This window comes from Phyllosticta capitalensis, assembly GCF_038381095.1.
Source record: "Phyllosticta capitalensis strain CBS 128856 chromosome Unknown BKA78scaffold_10, whole genome shotgun sequence".
NCBI classification, from domain to species: Eukaryota; Fungi; Ascomycota; class Dothideomycetes; order Botryosphaeriales; family Phyllostictaceae; genus Phyllosticta; species Phyllosticta capitalensis.
In genome coordinates, this window is record NW_027117448.1 from 141,062 (window position 1) to 159,997 (window position 18,936).

An 18,936-nucleotide genomic window follows, 5' to 3' on the forward strand; every position below is an offset into this window, starting at 1 on the left:
ATGACGTCGACGCGGGGTTGAAGACAATGACCTCACAAACCGCTTTTGCTGGGACGGAAATGCCCGTTGACGATGTCGATTGTCGACGTTGAGGTGGCAAGGAAGATCAGAGTGATTTGGCTTGCATCGAGGCATCTTCTCCTGCGTCTGTGTCGTGGTACAACCCTTTGTGGTGGCAGGTTCCACCGCAGTCGTCGAGGTCGAGGTCGTGGTCGAGGATCGAGTCTGACATTGCAACACTCGACACTGCAAAAGAAATCCCCATCACGTGCCTCGACCAACGATTTCAGCATCGAAACACCCTTTTGTCCACGAGATCCGTCTGTCCGTCCAGCCTGAATGAATCATCAGCTTACCCACGACGCGAGACGTGACCTGAGGCAAAACAAACCAAATCCGCACGCCAAAACGTCCGCAAATCCGCTCGTCCGGATTTATTACACGACAGGTGGTGGTCGTCGTCGGCGGTAGCGGTAGCGGCAAGCAAGCGGCATAACCCTCCAACGACTGCGACTCAAGCGCGCGGGAGAGAGCCGCAAACCCGCGTGCCATGCCATGCCAATGCCAATGCCGCAGTCAGGGTCGCCCGAGCGGTCAGGCCATGATCGAACAAGCCAGCCAGCCATGCCCTTTGAGGTCGACGGGAGGATGCGTTTTATCGAGTCACAGAGACCAACAGCGCAGAAAATGGGCATTGCTCTGGGCCTGCGCCAATCTGCCATGCCTCTCTCCACGGCGCTGTCGAACTCCGTCGTCGGCCGGGCTGGCTGGCTCCTCCCACACATCCAACACGCCCCCTAGAATCTAACAAAATTGCAATTCTCCAGACACACAAAACTGCCATGCATGCACATTTACATATGCCGTGCCAAGGGGTCGACTCGACTCGTGGTGGGTGGGTGGGTAGTCCCGCCTCCGCCTCTGCATCCGGTCTGCGCGCAACAGCTGCCACTGCTGCAGACCACCAAGACGGCCGCTAATCCGGTCCTCCGTGTGTAATGGGGGGGCTGGACCTGGACCCGCATACCTACATAGTCTGAAACTGGCACTTTGGTATAGCCGGCAGGTACATTACTTGGCTGCACTCTGCCGGATGGTGGTCTGCGCGTCCTTTTTTTCGCTGGTGGCTGTCCCTGAAAAGCGCGTCGTCGCGTGCATGTGTTGAATTTTTCTTGCGCGGATTTTTGGATGGCGGAGGGTCAGACGCGTGCATGCGAGGGCGCCGAGCGAGGCGCAGGCTGCTGGTGCTGGTGCAGTGCAGTCTTGCGATTGGCAACGCAAAGCAACGCAAAGCAAAGCGGTCTGTGGGTGCGTCGAAGCAGCGCCAGTGCGGCAGATGGGTGGAGCGGTCAAGAGTCTTGATCGCAGGACCACTGGGTGGTGGGCAGTGTCTGTCAAATCCCATGGTGCATCGTCTGGTCTCGTCTCGTCTTGGACCGGCCAAATTCCACTCCGCGTCTCACCTACCATTCGTGTGTCCCCCCCCCTTTTTTTCCTTTTTTCCCAGGTGCGCCCTCTGGTTGGGCGGTTTTGGAACGGCGGATTTTTGTGCGACCATGTCCCCAACGAGATGCGCGCAGCCAGAAAACGTCGCGCTGCCGGTTGGTGGCTGCACGACGCCCATCAGCGCTGAAAGGAGCAGGCTGTGGGCGGTGCGGGGCGAGACGAGCCAGCGGGTGCGGGGCTCTGAAACTCATGCAATGGGGACGAGTGGTGAAAGAAGACCGGCTTGATTGGTATCATATGTTGGAAAAAAACGCCAGCGAGAATGCCTGCCCGCCCGACCAACGCCTCGCTACAGTGTACAGGAAACCTTTTCTAACGTCTTCCCCAAGAAACGTACAAGCGTACAGCGTACAACATCTTTAAAATACAGGCAAACCCCAACCCATGCGGAAGAGTTCCCAGGCCAGACCGGGAGTGTCTCTTACAACGAGTTCCATGTCTTTGCTTCGTGCCAGTTGGGGGTGCTCGCGGAAGGATTGAATGACAATGTCGCGCAAGCCGCGGTCAGAGTCGACAGTGGTCTCGTAGACTTCAGGAATCGAGTCGGCAAACTCGAGCGTCGCCCAATGGTGCTCAGCCTGAATGGAAAACTTGTGACGAGCAAGGTCTTTGAGCCCCGTGATGCCATACCTTGTGACGAGTCAGTTGAGTTCGACCAATAGCTGGTGGCGCGGCTTACTTTTCAGCAATGGCATAGACCTTTGCGTGGACGACGAGATTGGGCGGCTGCAAAAAGGCGTCGCACTCGTCGTCGTCGCAGTCGGACTCGTACGAGTCTAGTAGGCTTTCGTCAAACGTTTGGTCGAGATCGGGCGTAGGTGGCGCCTTGGTGTCGGGGAAGTAGTCTGTGCGGTAATGCGGGGAGGGCGAAAGCGGACTAGCAGGAGCCGAGCTGTCGGGACTGCTGATCGCCTGTGCTTGAGCTTGCGCCAACAGAGGATCTTCCTGGACCAGCACAAGGTCGGATGGCCGGCGCTTCTGAATGGAGTGGCGGCGGGACACTGGAGCAGACTTAGGTTGTTGGAGATAGTCGAGGTAGTAAAAGTCTGGACGTGTCAGATTGGAAATTCGAAAAAGAGACTGGCGACATACAGTGAATCATGTGCTCCACAGCTTCGTGATCGTCTTCGCTCAGGTCGATGATGCCAGTGATGTTTTCTTTCCAAGGATGGCTGCATGCTCCATCGAAGAAATGCGATCTTGAGCAGACAACGGCCTTGTGGACTGGAAAGCTTCGGTCGCCACATTGGACAATGAGGTCAGAGTATTTGGCACTCTCGTAGAGACTGGAAGGGTTAGTGACGCAAGACAGAGGAGGAAAGGAACATACGTTGCAAAGGCTGCGAGGAGTTCGTTGTTGGCCTCCATGGTGATGGTGAGTGTAGTAGTGGTGGTGATGTGGTGGTGAGTGCTGGATGGTGGACAAGTTGTTTCTGGGGAGGCGGAATATATCTACTCTGGAGTGGCCATGGTAGCTGCAGGCGTCGTGGGGGGAGATCGACAGGGTCACAGGCGGCTTGGCGCGTTATGCTGGCAGGACCGGGAACATGTCGAAAGCCAATGGTGGCGCACGATAGTAGTGCAAGGATGAGGGGTCAAAGGATCCTTGGCCATGCCGGTGACTGCTGCAAATTGGCCAATTCCAAGAACAATGTGGCTCAGTTGGACATGGCTGAAGCAGCCAAGCAGTGATTTCGGAGTATTCTCAAGAGTGAATTCAGCATTTACAACTTGGAGTCATCAAAAGTCTACCACGACGACAGCTACGACGACCAGTGGCGCAGGCCAGGCCAGATCAAAGGACAGCTGTCAGGTGCCACGGACCTGCGATAGAGTCGTAGTGGCGAGCGGCAAAGGCGCGTCAGGCTTGTCTGGTCGAGGGCTCCTCCCGCCATGTCGAGTCGAGACGAATCGCGTGATGGAAGAGGAAACAAAACTGGCGACGCGGCAGGACGACGTGCGAGGCCCCGGCCGAGCTCAAGCAGTAGGAGACATGGAGTGTCTGGCACGGGAGGAAATCCGAAGTCGTGGCCGCATGATCCGAAGGCGGCTCATCAAGTCGTTGCCGCCGCGTCGTCGCCAATAGTTCCTCCGCTCCGCCCCCGCTCTGGGCCCACGTGATCCCCCGGCACCTGCCGTCTGGTACGTCAGTGACCACCCGCAGCCACACCTCACACCACGCTCCCCTCCCCCTCTCACCATCTCACGTCTGGCGCACGCAGCTGTTCCTCCGATCCTTCGCTGCACTCCATTCCTCTTCTGAATCTCCCCTTAATTGGCCCACCCATGGGCGACTTCAAGCTCTCCGCTCAGCTGCGGGGCCACGAGGACGATGTTAGTCAACGCCTCATTGCCTTCATCCCCAACCCTCACGCTAATTTGTCCAGGTCAGGAGTGTGGTCTTTCCATCCTTTGTCGTCTCGGCGTCGCGAGATGCTTCTGTGCGCGTGTGGAAGCTGCCGTCCCACGACTGCACGATAGCTGCCCGCAGCACCACCTTTGTCAATTCCCTCGCCTTCGTCCCTCCATCGTCCGACTACCCCCATGGCCTGATCGTATCCGGCGGCAAAGACTCGATCATCGACGTCCGTCAGCCCACATCGACCCTGCAGGACAATGCCGAGGCCCTGCTGCTGGGTCACGGTCACAACATTTGCGCGTTGGACGTGAATGACCGCACGATTGTCAGTGGGAGTTGGGATCAAGAGGCGCGCATCTGGACGTTGGGCAATTGGGAGGACTCGGTCGTCTTACGCGGCCATCAAGGCAGTGTGTGGGCGGTGCTGGCCTACGACCATAAGATCATCATCACCGGTAAGTCGCGCCGAGCCGTGTGTTACTATGCTGACATCACCAGGCTGTGCCGACAAACAGATCCGCTTCTTTACCCACCATGGCAAGCTTCTTAGGGCTTTTCAGGGCTCCGATGATGTCGTTCGCGCCCTAGTCCGATTACCCGCGAATCATCCCTCCGGCGCGCAGTTTGCCTCTGCCGGCAACGACGGCATCATTCGGCTCTGGACGATTGACGGAACACAAGTGGGGGAGCTGCATGGACACGAAAACTTCATCTACTCTCTGGCCGTCCTCCCTACCGGAGAGCTGGTGAGCAGCTCGGAAGATCGCACAGTCAGGATTTGGACGGACAAGTGCGTGCAAACCATTACACACCCCGCAATCTCGGTCTGGTCGGTTGCTGTGAATTCGAATGGCGACATTGCGTCGGGGGCCAGTGACCGCATCGTGCGTGTCTTTTCCCGCGACCCGGAACGTCAGGCGGATGCCGAGAGCATCAAAGAGTTTGAGGATGCCGTCAAGGACAGCGCCATACCACAGCAGCAAGTCGGCAACATCAACAAGGAAAACCTTCCTGGCCCCGAGTTTTTGACGTCCAAGTCGGGCACCAAGGAGGGCCAAGTGCAAATGATCCGGGAGACAAATGGCAATGTGTCGGCATACACCTGGTCGACTGCCGCAGCTCAGTGGATCAACGTCGGTACAGTAGTGGATGCCGCTGGAAGTAGTGGGAAAAAGATTTCGCACAACGGAAAGGACTTTGACTACGTTTTCGATGTCGACATTGAGGATGGAAAGCCCCCGCTTAAGCTCCCCTACAACCTCTCGCAGAACCCGTACGAAGCCGCCCGGAAATTCATCGAAGACAATGAACTTCCTCTGTCATACCTTGACCAGGTAGCCAACTTCATCACCACCAACACCCAGGGTGCAACCCTCGGTCAGACCGCCACCACTGGCTCGGACCCTTGGGGCACGGAATCGAGATATCGACCCGGAGAAGTTGACGCGCCGGTACCCCCTGTTTCGAAACCCAAAATCCTCCCACAAACTCAATTCCTCAAGATCGACACGGCGAACCTCAAGGTGATAGAGAAAAAGATTTCGGAAATCAACGAGCAGCTCCTGCAAGACCAGAAGGGTGTCTCGTTGAATCCCAGCGACATTGGCACGCTCTCGACCATGTGTCGGCAGCTGGAATCGTCTGGCAAGATGACGCCAGCAGGTGTCGACCTCGCCCTCAAGATTGCAACAACATGGCCTGTGGACAAGCAGCTGCCTGGACTTGACCTGCTTCGCCTTCTAGCAGCCAAATCCCCCATCCTTGCCACCCACGCGTCGACGTCGCTTGTCGAGATTTTGCGCGACGCCGGCATCTTCTCCCCTGAATCTCCCCCCAACAACGTCATGCTCGGAGTCCGCATCTTTGCCAACCTCTTTTCCACAGAAGAGGGACGGGCGGTCGTCGACGGCACCTTTGACACGCTGCATCCCCTCATCCGCCCGTTCATCAAGACGCATTCGTCCAACCGCAACCTTATCACGGCCATCACCACGCTCTACATCAACTTTGCCGTCCTCCTGACCAACCCCAACCACGACGTCAACCGCGCCATGACGTTGCTGTACGACCTCATCGAAATCATCAACCAGCTCGACGAGGGCGAGGCCCTCTACCGCGCGCTGGTCGGCGTCGGCACCGTGCTGACGCTGGGAGAGGATTTCCGCACGCATGCAAAGGACACGTATGATTTTGAAAAAGTCTTGGTGAGGGTCGATCAGATTAGCAAGGAGGATCGCATCAAGAACGTTGTGGCGGAGATGCGGGACGAGTTGTCGGAGAAGTAGACATTGATAGACTTGATGGCGATCGAGCGAGCGAGCCAATGAAAACATTTCCAGTGTCTTGTAGGCTCTCGTGTACTTCTCTCGTGCAGTATTTTCTCTTTCAGCGCACGGCACATCTACCTCTCCCTTTCCAACACCGTCCCCTCGTCCCCCAAGACTTGGCAAGTCTTTCAACATGCAAACTGGCAGTAGAACAGGATGACTCCGACGAACAGCAGACCGAGGCAAATCTCCATTGAGAAAATGCCACGCACTCGATGCAACTGTTGATAGAAGTATCAAAACGACGAGGAGCCGCAGCCAACATGACGCCGACGACGCCGACGATGCCAACCAGAGCGTGTCAATTCTCCGGAAACCAAGCTCGCCCATCTCCTCCAAGCGCAACTAAGCGAGGCGATACGCAAACTGGCTTAGCGAGCTCTTGGACGCGGAAAAGAGCGGGCGACGGGAAGAACCACCATGGCAGCCAGCTACCCCCTTAAAAAAAAATGCCAACCAACTCCGGGGCGCCTAAGATACGTCTCCGAATTGATCCATCTCGCCTGTCTACGTTCGAAGACGAGATGTTGACACGCAGTGCTCAAACGCCGTGACACTGACTTGTACAGTGCATTTGGTGCTCGGCTTTTATCTAGCTGAGAGGGGAGAGAGATGACGCTCTCTGGCAGGAGCTGAGGGTTAGGATGCCGAACTCGAACTGGGAAGAGGGCGGCCGCTGCGCTGGCGGTCTTGTTGATTTGATTGGGTGGGATGGGGCGTGGTGCAGTGTAGGTCGGTTCAGAGCAGCAGAAGTCGCTGTGACCACCACGTCTGACGCCGCTTCGGAGGGTGCAGTTTGTCAAGCTCGCATTGATTACCCTGCTTCGATGCCAAGAAAACTCGACCTTGCGCACCAGAGGAGCCCATGGATGCGCAATAAGAGCTCGGAGAAAGGAAATATGGGAGAAGAAGGCCACAAGCGGGAGCAAGTTGTCGCTGACCTAGCAGTCTCGTCCTGGCTTCTGGTGAATGCTTCTTTTTAATTTCACGCCGGATCTACTCCTTGATCAAATATTGTGGTTGCAGCGGCGCGAAGGAAAGATCGTCTCGCTCCTTTACAAGTGTCTGGGCAAGTCGGCGAGGTTTAGCTTGTATTCCAGATGCTTTGGCTTTGTTGTACAGCACGCCGCACCGGCTGAGATTGGAACTGAGTCTGTGATGCCGTTAAGCAAACGAGCGGGGAGCAGCCGGGTCGCTGCCAGAAGATCAAATAAATGCCAAGCGGCCTGGCCGGGGAGAAGAAGACCGAATGCTGGAGGCACCGTAGCAGAGCATCGAAGAGCGGCCAGGAAGAATTAGCCGTCGGGTCAGCATCTTGAACGAAGACCATTGACTCGCCACAGAAAAGAAAGGATGGCGTGTAGACGCACACCGCAGAGTCGGAACCAGAAGATATTGGAGAAAGAACCATGGCGAAATTACGAGAGACTAGACGCACTCCCAGACCATGCGAGATGCAATGGAGAGGACAAAAACCCAGGGGCCAAAAGAGGGAGAAATACGAGGCGAAGGAACCATGGTGCTGCTTGAAGATGTTTTCCCGTGCTCATGTCGCCCAATACGCCCAGAGCGTCCGACGTGAGACGATATTCGAAAGGTGAGATATTGGGATGAAGGTGTTGATTGGGAGCAAGTGAGCAGAGTAGCGAGTAGATGGGATAGACGGGATGGCTACGTCGACCGGGACAATAGCTTTGTGCTAGAAAAACTTTCGGGCGAAATGGGTGACAGTCGTCGCCGCCGGCCATTCGTTTTTCCAGGGGTTATGGGGTAGGCGCACCCCGTCGTGGAGCGGACTTCTTTTGCGTCTCTTCCTCTTCCTCTTTTTCCTCTTTCACCGCACCATCTTACCCTCACGCTGCCCGTTTCATCCAGCGGTCGACCTATCTACACCATTTCTGTCCCGCAGTCCGTCTATTGCCCGCGGTTCTCGCCCTCTCGCTGCGAATGTCGACACCAACACGCACCGTCATCACATTGTCCCCACACCTGGTCCCGACTCTTCGACACCATGCCCGATATCACCACTGCTATTGTGCCTCCACGCGACGAAGACTACGACTCGGATGACGACCTAGTGCCGGATGACACTGTCACAGGCGGCATGTTCGTTGCGGCCATCAACGACTACAGGGAATTTCAATCTCCTCGTGAGCCCGTGAATATGCCAACGGACCCGTCAGAGTTCGACTATATGGAGCTCCTGCTCGATTCATATTGGATGCTTGTCGTCGCGCTGGCTGATGAAGAAGAGGACGACTGGATGGCTGGCAGTCAAGGATCTACATTCGTGACGCACGTCATGATGATACTTTGCTCGTCATGCATAGAGCTGCTTGTATCCATTGTTGACGGTACCCTGCCTCGTAGGGCTGTCGACGATAGCAGACCCAGAGCGAAGCGATACATCGATCTAAACAAAGAAGAAAAGGATGTTGCTGTCGACGAGGTCGACGGAAAACGAGTCATCCATCAACCCGTCATTTTTGGACAGTATCTCGTTAATGACGAAGGATTCGGGCCAACGGAAAAGGAGCTGGCGGCAATCGTGATCCTGGTGAGGTTGTACGTCAATCCAGGCCACCCAGTGTTCGAAGAGTATGTCAAGAGGGTGAATGCCAACAGCCCTCGAGACTGTAGTCGGCTTCCCCGCGAGGTAGTTGACTACTTCTGCGACAGAATCTCCGACCGCCTCCCAACTGAGCCAAGCGACACTGTCCGCCCGCGTGCCCTCGCCAATTACGCATACTCGCCGACACCAAAGCCAGGGAGGCAAAACCGCTTGTTGTGTCTTGTTGAGACAGTCTGCAAGCTATACTATCCCCAGTACATGATTCACCACCATGTCGTCTTCCGATTGTACGCCCCTGAGCAAGCCTGGTTCGGCGAAATGGTCTTCAACAGGCTCGGTCAAGCCAGCACCGATACTGGCTTTGGTTTCTACTACAAACCACCAGGCCAGGCCACTTTTCGCGCGGCAGACATTGCCGCCAGGCACTACATGCAGTGGGCATACAACGCCGCGAGGGTTACCGAGGTCTCTTGCACATTCCAACGCCAGCAGAACAGCTTTGACAAGTCCGACTGGAAGCGCAGTTTGAGTGATGGATACCCTCAAGAATATGCCATTCAGCTCAACCACATTTCGAAGAGGATAAGGGATATGGACGCCGGGGAAGCTGCCAATTGGAACCGGTTGTATGGAGACTTCAACGAATGAAAATGCTGTGGTTGTCGTCGGTGGGCTGGTGATGGATTTGCGAGATGTCACACAGCATCGAAGAGTCAAATTGGGAGCCAGGCATCGGTTATGTAGGTAATCACAGCAACCTACAAGGAAAGAACAAGAGGCTTCACGGCAGTCTTCCATCCAGGTACATAGGCTGGCACTTCAGACATCGCGAGGCACTAGCTGCCAGGCAAGCGAGCAGGCGACCAAGCGCTATATCAGGGGGTGGTGGCAGGAATATAAGAATGGGTTTCAGGACTTTAATCGCTTTGCTGCAAACACTGTCGCGGCAAGTCGAGATGGAAAAGGGGTCTCTTGGATAGGACATCATGCCTACAATAATTCAGGTAGAGGATTAAATGACCAGGAGGCCTTAAAGGCAAAAGTGGACTCATGATTGCGACGGAAAATGAAAATATTTAATCACTCGAACGATACTTCTAGCTGTCTGATTGCGAGAATGTGCCTGCACTGAGTTTGTCTGGATCTGGGCGCTACTAGGCCAACATTCGAAGCTGATTTTTGCACCTAATTTCGCGCGCTTCAACCGCGATACCTGGGAATAGACAGTTGTTCCGGCTTCAACATGCCAGCTTCTCAGCAACATCTTATCAGCTTGTCAAAATTGATCGTCAGCAATGTATGTGAGGCGGCGACTCAACCACGTCTTTCATGGGCCGAGCTCGAGAAAAGTACTCGAAAGTGGAAACGGCACGAGCGAGGGTTGAAGGTGGCTGAAATGGTGACGCAATTGTTGACTGGACTACCAAGCTTACAATATCGAACACGGACACTGCAATCTAGGAATCGCACACGGCCTAATCAGGCGCGCGAGATTCAACCTCTAACACAGTGCCATGATCTGAGAGCCATCTGTGCTCGATTGGGCCCTTGAACTGCAACTGCAACAGTGAAAGGTGCTGTGACCTGGGAGCTTCGCGCGGCCGATCTACGCGCACTAGTTCCAGCTTCGAACGCAGTGCCATGATCTGAAAGCCATCTGCGCCCAACCAGGCGCGCAGATTTCAACATTGAACACAGCTGCTGTGATCTGGGAGCCCCGCGCGGCCAAATGGCCAAATTAGGTGCACTAGTTACAACCTCAAACATGGGTGCTGTGATCTGGGAACGGTGATTGCTAGTGAGTGAGTGCTCCTGCCCGCCAAAAACATCCACCGACCTTTCCCTTTCTTACTTCACATCTTGCTTCTTGTGTAAAGTTTCCTCATCAAGGTCTACTTCTACACTTCCGCCATCTCCAGCTCCTCCGCCTCCCCTTTCGCCCGCTGTTGAACTTTGATTCGGCATACACTGCCCCGTACCTGCCTCCTGGTTCTCAACCTAGATCTCCCTGTGGAATTTGACGTGGGTCAGGACGTGTAGAGTTCTAGTCGTTGCGTATCCACGTACTCGGCGAGAGAAGAGGCGACCCATTCTGCAAGCAAAATGCATGGGGCTAGAGGCCGACGGACCGAAATCACATGGCGGCTGCTGCCAGACAGAACAGTGATGATCAGCAAACAACGGAGAAGCTTCACTGTGCCAAACTGCTCGAACTCCTGACGGTCTTCTAGAGGGACAAGCCAACAAGACGCTCATAGTCGCCTGTTCATCGACCAGTCCAGCAGGGAATAGGCGGAGGGAGGAGACCATATCTTTGCAGATAGTCGATCGTGTTGCAGACTGGACCAAGTGCTTGTTAACTTTGTCGTCGACGGTGAAATATGCCGGACCGGCTTGACCTTTGCCCAACTCACATCACCATCTGAGCATGGCGTGAGACGGACAGGCAGGCAGCGCACCATGGCCGTGCCTCCCGCTTTACTACCAATGGGTAGACAGAGCTAGTCCAGCGGAGCGATGTTGATGCATGAATACCCGGACAGTCGCGCGGGTGTGCAGATTGCAGCATCCTGTAATCGAAAAATTCGAAAAGCAAGACGTCCAAAACGGCCAAGTCGCTACAGCTTCAAGCATGGATGAGAACATGGGCGGAGTAGCCTATGTAGGAGGCGGCACTATGGTGGGAAACAGGTACATCCATCCGATGCGCGGGGCGAGCATACATGTAGGCAGGCATTACCAAACCATCCCAAAAGGGCTAGCCCCGTGCTTGCAACTTCAAACATCTACAGAACATTGGCCGGAGGAGAACTTTTTCAAAACCCAGATACATGCGCACAGGGGGCGCCAGGGGGCAGGGGTAGGGGGTAAGGGGGTGGTATGCCAGCGACATGTGCGCAAAAAAGGGGCAAGGTTAGGTAGGATCCGCGCAACTTGAGGCGTCTCGTCTGCCATCCCTAGACTGTCCAAGCTGCCTACTATACTAGGCAAGGAGGATGTTCCTGCCTACACAGTAAACACTTGAAAGGAAGGACCGCGAAAAGCGCGCAACGACCAACGGTGGCAAAGAAAGCACGCACGATGTCTGTCTGACACGCCGCGGAACTCTCCAACTCATGGTACGGGCAGAGCTGCATGATTGACGGTGTGAATGACGTACATCTAGTCTGCCTTTCGGCGGCGGTGGCGACGGCCGCGGTCCCGGCAGATACAAAGAACCTCGCATCCACCACCCACCCTCCTCCCTTGTCTTGCGCGCGGCCGCGTCCGCATCCAACAACTGGGCCTTTACTTCCGCGATTGTGACCTCGAAAAGTCTTCTCCCTCTCCCTGATCTCTTCTTCGTTTTTCCTGGTCAAGCATCATCTGGACCGCCGCCTCTGGCTGTGCTTGCATCGGGGCGTCACTCTCTGCACGCCTTATGTTGATGGCGGAGGCGGCAGCGTCTTTTTCTGTGGGCGCTTAGGAGGGAGGTCAACGCACAACAGTAAAAGCGAGCATCACTGCACACCAAACCACGGCACCTATCGGCGCAAGACACATCACTCGTCCCAGCAGCGATCAAACTAAAAATATCGACGCATTCGCATTACCTACTAGCAAGTGATATCAAAGCGAAAGAAAGAGTGAGAGACGGTCAATAATGCCTGCGTCACCACGCAGTTGGAGATATTGTCCAAAAGCTTTCCACCGCGTCGGTTTCGCCGAAGTCTCCAGTGCGTTGGGTTAGAGCTGCGTGCAAAGACGAGTGAGAAGTGCGGATGGGAGTCCATTTAAAACTGTCGTCAGGCGTGTTGGAACGAAAGCCACTGCTCCTCAAAACCATTCAGAGCTGCAGACAGACGCAATTGGCCAGTCTAAGCAACGAACCACCTTCCTGCATACGACGACAGCAGTCTAAGCAAGGCCGGTGTGCTCAAACAACGAGTCTAACGCGGCCACGTCGTCAAGTGGAAAGCCTCTAGTAGCGAATGCGCTGCGCAGACGATCCAATGCGAGATCCCAAGGCAGCAGCGCCGCCGGGGTTGGCATTGAAGCTGAAGCTGTCCTCTTCAGGCCAGCCACGGGAGGGAGGCTCGACCGGAAACGCGGCGCCAAAGGTGGGCGTGGGCTTGAAGCGCGGGTCGCGGCCGATGCGTTTCGGGACTTCGCCGTAGTCTTCGCCGAAAAAGGTCGACTTGGTGTTGCTGTAGACGCGGCTACGATCGATGCACCAGTCTGGAGGCTTGCCGAAGGGGGCAAAGGGCTGCTTGGTGCCAGGCTCGCGAGTGTAGGTGCGGAGTTGCTCGTAAGCCATGATCAAGAGGTGGTGCACGCCCTCCTGTGAACCGTGGATCGCGCCGGCAGCAAGCAAGGAGTCGAGATACTCCTTTCGTCGCTGGTAGTTTGTAGTTGAGCCAGAGTTCCACCAATCGTCCATCTCCTGCTCCGGAGACCTGACGACGGAACGGTGCAAAGTCGGGTTGGCAGTGCTCGGCTGCACAATTTCAAAGAATGGACCTTCGAACTTTTGAGGCGTCGGACCCTGCTTGGTGAAGGTGTCGTATACAGGGGCTGTCGATGGAGCTCCGCCAAAGTCAGGGTCGCTCGTTCGCAGCGCGCTTCGAGAAGCCTGGGAAACCGACGAGGTAGGCCTTTCCAGGCCAGGCGGGGCCAGAGTGAAAGGACGAGACATGGGCTCAGACGACTCCGAACGCACAAGATCTGCGGGAGTCGTGTAATTGTTATCGTGATTTACTTCCTCGGCGGTCCTGTTGAGGTATTCGCGCATGCGCGCACGACTCTCATCCGTGTTGGAACCACCTCTCAAAAGCGTGGGGAGGGGCTGGTATTCCTGGGGGGCAAAGACGGCAGTAAGTGGTTCGTAAGAAGCCTCATGGTTCGCTTGGTGGGAATATAAGGAAGCAGCGGCCATGTGGTATCCGTGGTTCTGCTGCGGTTCCGCACCCTGGAAGCCTTGCGCATGACCCGAGTATCCGTTGTTAGGGTTCAAAACACTTTGCCTCATCTGCTCGAGGCGCTTGCGCTCCTGATCGGCGAAATAGGCGCGGCGGTCACTGCTCATGACGCTCATGTCGTCCTGGTCTGAGACATCATAGACCGATTCATCGCGCTGTCGATTCAACATACCGGGGGGAGGGAAGCGAAAGGCAAAGTCCATCATGGAATTCTGTTGCCCAGGGTTCATCGCCCTGCGAAGGACCTGCGGGCTTGGAACATAGGCACGAGTGTTTCTGGGCGAGACGGACTCTGTGAATGGGTCGTCCTCTGAAGCTCCGAGGCCTTGCAGGTGCATGTCCGTCTGGAGAGGCCGAGCTGCGTGCATGACTGCAGGGCGGTCGTTGAGCGACAAGTTGGCCAGAGACGGCAACTCCATGCCGTGCTGTGAGCTGGCGATGGACGACAATGAGTCGTAGCGGGCTGAATCATGAAGGGACGGATTGAAGTTGAGGCTGGGACGCGGCGCATACATTGAGGGTGTGGAAGAACTGATGCTGGGAGGGCGCGACTTGACATAACCAGAGTAGTCACTGGCCAGCTTCGCAAAGTACTTGAGCGAGTGCGGGCGCGAGGGGTCTGCCTCAATGTGCTGCAAAAAGACTGGCGATATGACATGGCCATCTATGAACTTGCGGGTGCAAGAGTAACGGCCAATCTCCTGCCACTCGAAGTTCTGGGCAGACCAACGGTGGGCCGTGACATCGCGACTGGGGTGCTGAATGAACTTGACCTGCGACGAGGATTTTCCTTCATTGGCCCTCAGCCAAACGGGGTCGGGCAAGCGTTGTCCAAAAGTCTCGTAAATCTCATCCAATTCTTGCTGGTGGTGGACGGCTGTGGTGGTTTCCACATAGGCCATGGTCTGGACACGAGGTTCGGGGACCGTTGCTCGGGGCAGGGATGTATCACGAGATGTAATCTCGCTGAAGCTGTCGGGAGATGTCTTGGAAATGGCAGAATCTGGAAAGTCGTCCCTGGCGGAGTCGGATTCGATGGGAGTCGAGGTGTCGCTTCGTCCCGTCAGAGGGGAGCGCCCTGCGTAAACTGATTGATGAGCAAGAGCTGCATGTCAACCGAACGATGTCTACTTACTGTCGATGTCGCTCAGATCCAGCGGCTTCCAGCTCTTCTGCTTGGGGCGCATTTTCATCAAACCGCTCGACGACCGCTGGCCGGCCGGGTCACTCGTCGAGGCGCGGGCGGCTCCGGAGCGTGCAATGTCGGCAAAGGTCTGGCCGGACGCGACAGCGGAGCTCTGCGTGTTATCGAGAGGGCGCGTCGTGCGAAGGCTGGTGACCTCGTTTTCCGAGGGAATGTACCTGAAGAGGTTTTCGGGATTGTTGCCGTCTCGGGCGCGTGAGGAGGGCGTGTCGTTGTTGCGAACGACTTGAATGTGGGAGTAGGGAGCTTGATGCTGTCGACGACGGTTACGGCCGCCACGCGCTGCGAGTGCAATGTCAGAGGTGAATCTTGCGGTGAGAGGATTGAGCGACGGGATGGTGCGCAGAGGTCACTCACGTCGACGACGACCGGAACTCTCTCCCTGCGACGCCAGTTTGACGGAGGCGCGTAACAACGAGACAAACGCAAAATCCAGAAAGAAACGAGGTACAAACGAGGAATGATGGAGTGCGGATGTGGGGTGCCGCAGGTTACAGGGTGCGGTTGACGGGTGGCCCAGTGGAGGGTGTGGGAGAGACAGTGGGAGAGGGGACGCGCACCTTCCAAGAAAACGGCGACCGGATGGCACTGACACTAGCGCCCTTGACCAAACCTCAATTCTTGCGACGAAGACTGCGGCGACAGACGTCGAGTGGTGACATGATGTCAAAATACAAAAAACGGGTACCTACGCCTGCAGAAGCTTCGGTGCACAACAGCGGCAGCCTGCATATGCCCGCCAGCAACGGGGCTGTCCGAGATAAGTCTTGATTGTGTCTAAATCAAACAAGACGGCATGCATGTAGCTTGCAAACCACATGTCCTTGGGTTTGATCAGCTCTCTGACAATCGCACTCTTATTGTTTGTTTGCCCTGCCGCAGCGCAGTGCGTTGGGGTTGTCGTTTGGAGGTAGTTTCATCGAAGCCTCCCAAATCCGTCGTGGAATCGCCATCTTAAGGAAGATTCCAACGTCCCTAAGTCCGTCAGCGAGATTCTGAGGGTTGCATGCCGTCGTCTACTTGTGCATCGCATCGTCCGACACAGGCAGCCGGGGCCTCAGCGGCAGCCTCGATTTCGTGTCTTCCTTTGCAAGACGATAGTCCAAGTCTCCAAACCTGCTACCATACCCTCTGCTCAAATTCTAGACCGAATTTCAGATCATTTAGACGCCTGGGTTGTCGTTGGGATGCACCCGAAATGTCCATGACGACGGCCCCATCAGAGGCCGTAATCTGCGAATTCAAACAGTCAAGCATCCCGTAACACCATTCGCACGACAGATTTCGACTGTTTGATGAAGAACGACGGTTTCTCGACGCGTTTGCTCGACCGGGACGACGTGAGGTTGAAATAGGTTACATCGCGTCAAGCTGAAAGCGGCAACGTTCTCGAATCTTGCCCAAACGGGATGCATGGTGACGTCACAGGGAAAAGTATGTGGAATGATGGACTTGTTCAGCTCTCTGTCTCCAAACTCTACCTACCCAATCGTCCAATTCTTTTTGGTGCCCAATCAATTGTCTCGTTAGTCTCCGCTGGCTCAAAAGAAAATGAAAAGAGTATGTCTGACGCTGCATCGTGTGTTAGCAGAAGATTCGTAAACAGGGGAAGGGCCTTACCAATATATGAGAGTGTGCAGTAATAAGTCTTGGGGATGCTGGCCTCTGGCTTGGTTGGTTTAGTCGTAGATGCTGCCACTTCAAATTGACGCCTGGCATTAAGCGACTCGTGGGAAAATGAGGGTTGAAGAAAATGGGAAAAGAGAAAGAGAAGGATTGCAGTAGCTGACTGCAATCTATAACCGATACCAATTACCATGATCAAGCCGCCTTAAGTATGCATAAGGGTCGTTATCTGAGTCGTCGGAGTCTTCGGAGTCTTCCGACATCTCATATGCCTTCCTTTTTGTACCCAATGAGGTAGTCATGGAAGGTGCATTGTCGATGCTACTCGACGGTCTCGGCGTATCGGATCTGCTGGCTGTGGTTGGGAAGAGAGTGCCTTGGCGGTATTTCGGGGATGGGCTCAGCTGGCGATTCACAGTGCTCGGGGGCGATGTCGCGGGTCTATTTGTCGACTTGAATTTCAAAGAAGTCTGACGGAGTACCTTTTCCTTGATTCGCTTCCCCTTTACGGCCTTGGGCGTGTAGTGAAGCCCGTCTTTTGTCCGATAGAAGCAAGGAGGTTTATGACTGCAAGAACGGTAAGCGGCGCCTGCAATGTTGTCGCGCCGGTTGTGACAGGACTTTCGGGTATTGTTGACGGGGCCAGACTCGAGGACGTGATGTTCCGGGTTGCAGCACGACGCGTTGCCGCACAAGTGCGAAAGATTGTACTTGTCAAATACCCACCCTTCCTGCTCGGCCAGCGACATGGATCCTTGAAGAAGCTTGTAACCCACGCCAAATTCAAAGTCAATCATCTGTCGATTTTTCGTTGAGAAGGATTCGGGGTCCTTGATGTTGACTCCGACTGACACTCTCCCTTTTGAGTTCAGCTGTGGGTAAAGCCAGCATCGGGTCGAATCGTTCATGACGTCTTGGATGCGTTCCAGGATCTGGCACACACTTTTGGCGAGCCGCGCGTGAGTGTCCGCAGACATGTTCTTGAGCAAGCTCAGCTTCTTCAATTTGATAGGTGAGTTGAACTTTTTCTTCTTCTTGGTACCGGAGATTCCGCTAGACTGTTGACTTGACGGTAGCCCTACAGACTCTTGACTGGACGGTAGCTCCGCAGACTGTTGGCTTGACGGTAGCTCCATAGAGAGTTGGCTGGACGGGGGCTCGTCGGCAAGCTCCTCTGGCGGAGAGTTCAAGAACTGATCATAACGTGCCTTTTCCTCGCTTTTGAGCTTCTCCCATTCATCGTCGAGTGTTTTTGAGCAAGGAATGTCGAGGGCCTGTGCGAGTGTGAAGAGACTGCTCAAGTCACTTTGCTGTCCAGGATCGGCCTCGACGGTATATGAGACGGCTTCGGTGGAGAGCGGCGTCAATTCGTCCGGCTCCACAGTGGTCCGTTGTGTTTGAACCGAATCATCTGAGCTATTCATAGATCCATCTCCCTCGGGACTTGTATCACGCGAGTAGATGGAAATGATCTCGCAGTCAGCTTCACTCCAATCCGTAGAATTCGCTGGCTGACTTGTGCCGTCCACTCCATAAGTGAGAGACCTGGGCGCCTCTGGCGCAGGTGAGCGTGGACCGGGGTCCTGATTGGACCACGAGAACATGAACATTGTTCCAGAGTAACCAGGAAAGTGAGGGCTCATGATTGGTTAGAAGAGGTTGCGTGCCATTCTGATGAAGTGAAGTGAGAAAGATGTTGATGGTGCTGGATGAACAAGTGAGTTGGTGTTGAGAGATGAGGCCGTCAATCTCCTCGTCTTGGTTCTGGATGCGTAGTGGAGTGAGGTGGAGGATGAGTCGAGGTTGAGGCAGAAGATGTGATGCAGGATCAGGCGTAAGAGTAGAGCGAGGTTACGAAAAAGGGCGCAAGGTAGTGGTAAGGTTGAGGACGAGTGTAGCTTGCGGCTGGCCTTGAAGTAGTCAGGACGGTTGAAGCTGAGCGAGAGGTCCGACGTATTTGTTGGTGGTGATCGACGAGGATTGAAATAGCGAATGTCTGGAGTTGAAGAGTGAGGATCGTAAGTAGCCAGAAACTTTCCATTTATGGAAGTCCACGAAAGCAGATTGGAGTCACAGCTGCTCAAGTATCAGTGCAGACGTTGGGCAACGTTTCGACCTCTCCTCGCGCAGCAAATGGAACATCTCCCATTTCATCACCCAGGCCAGCTGCATCTTGTTCTCTCATAGATGAGGTGTCGCGAGTGCAATCACGCGGTCCTCATGTGGAAGTCGATGAACCACAAAAATACCAAGTTCATGAGCTTCGAGCTTGGTACCTACGCGAGGCTGACTCCCCAGGCCGTCATGGTCAAACCACCTGGGAATTCATCTTAGTTTGCCGCGCATCGAGCCATGACGTCAGTTAGTTTTTGAGATTACCCAAA

At 55.1% G+C, this 18,936-nt stretch overlaps 4 protein-coding genes across 4 annotated transcripts; 2 read left to right on the forward strand and 2 right to left on the reverse strand.

Moving 5' to 3' along the window:
• Positions 1 to 1,714: 1,714 nt before the first annotated feature.
• Positions 1,715 to 3,046, reverse strand: BKA78DRAFT_322883 (uncharacterized protein). The gene is made up of 4 exons (XM_066889153.1): positions 2,837 to 3,046; positions 2,599 to 2,792; positions 2,186 to 2,552; positions 1,715 to 2,136 (listed from the first exon to the last, which is right to left on the reverse strand). The coding sequence occupies exons 1-4, from the start codon at positions 2,872 to 2,874 to the stop codon at positions 1,866 to 1,868; spliced, it is 870 nt and encodes a 289-aa protein (XP_066740204.1). The 5' UTR covers positions 2,875 to 3,046; the 3' UTR covers positions 1,715 to 1,865.
• A 666-nt stretch (positions 3,047 to 3,712) lies between these two features.
• On the forward strand, positions 3,713 to 6,216 carry BKA78DRAFT_322884 (WD40-repeat-containing domain protein). Its single transcript, XM_066889154.1, has 3 exons — positions 3,713 to 3,840; positions 3,894 to 4,320; positions 4,364 to 6,216. The coding sequence occupies exons 1-3, from the start codon at positions 3,793 to 3,795 to the stop codon at positions 6,148 to 6,150; spliced, it is 2,262 nt and encodes a 753-aa protein (XP_066740205.1). The 5' UTR covers positions 3,713 to 3,792; the 3' UTR covers positions 6,151 to 6,216.
• A 1,687-nt stretch (positions 6,217 to 7,903) lies between these two features.
• Positions 7,904 to 9,479, forward strand: BKA78DRAFT_26468 (uncharacterized protein). The gene has a single exon (XM_066885448.1). The coding sequence runs from the start codon at positions 8,204 to 8,206 to the stop codon at positions 9,410 to 9,412; it is 1,209 nt and encodes a 402-aa protein (XP_066740206.1). The 5' UTR covers positions 7,904 to 8,203; the 3' UTR covers positions 9,413 to 9,479.
• Positions 9,480 to 12,301: 2,822 nt separating this feature from the next.
• BKA78DRAFT_382428 (uncharacterized protein) lies at positions 12,302 to 18,195 on the reverse strand (the record flags this gene model as incomplete). The annotated part of the gene is made up of 3 exons (XM_066893033.1): positions 12,302 to 14,800; positions 14,858 to 15,208; positions 16,743 to 18,195. 3 exons carry the CDS (start codon positions 18,193 to 18,195, stop codon positions 12,726 to 12,728), a joined length of 3,879 nt encoding a protein of 1,292 aa, XP_066740207.1. The 3' UTR covers positions 12,302 to 12,725.
• Positions 18,196 to 18,936: the final 741 nt, after the last annotated feature.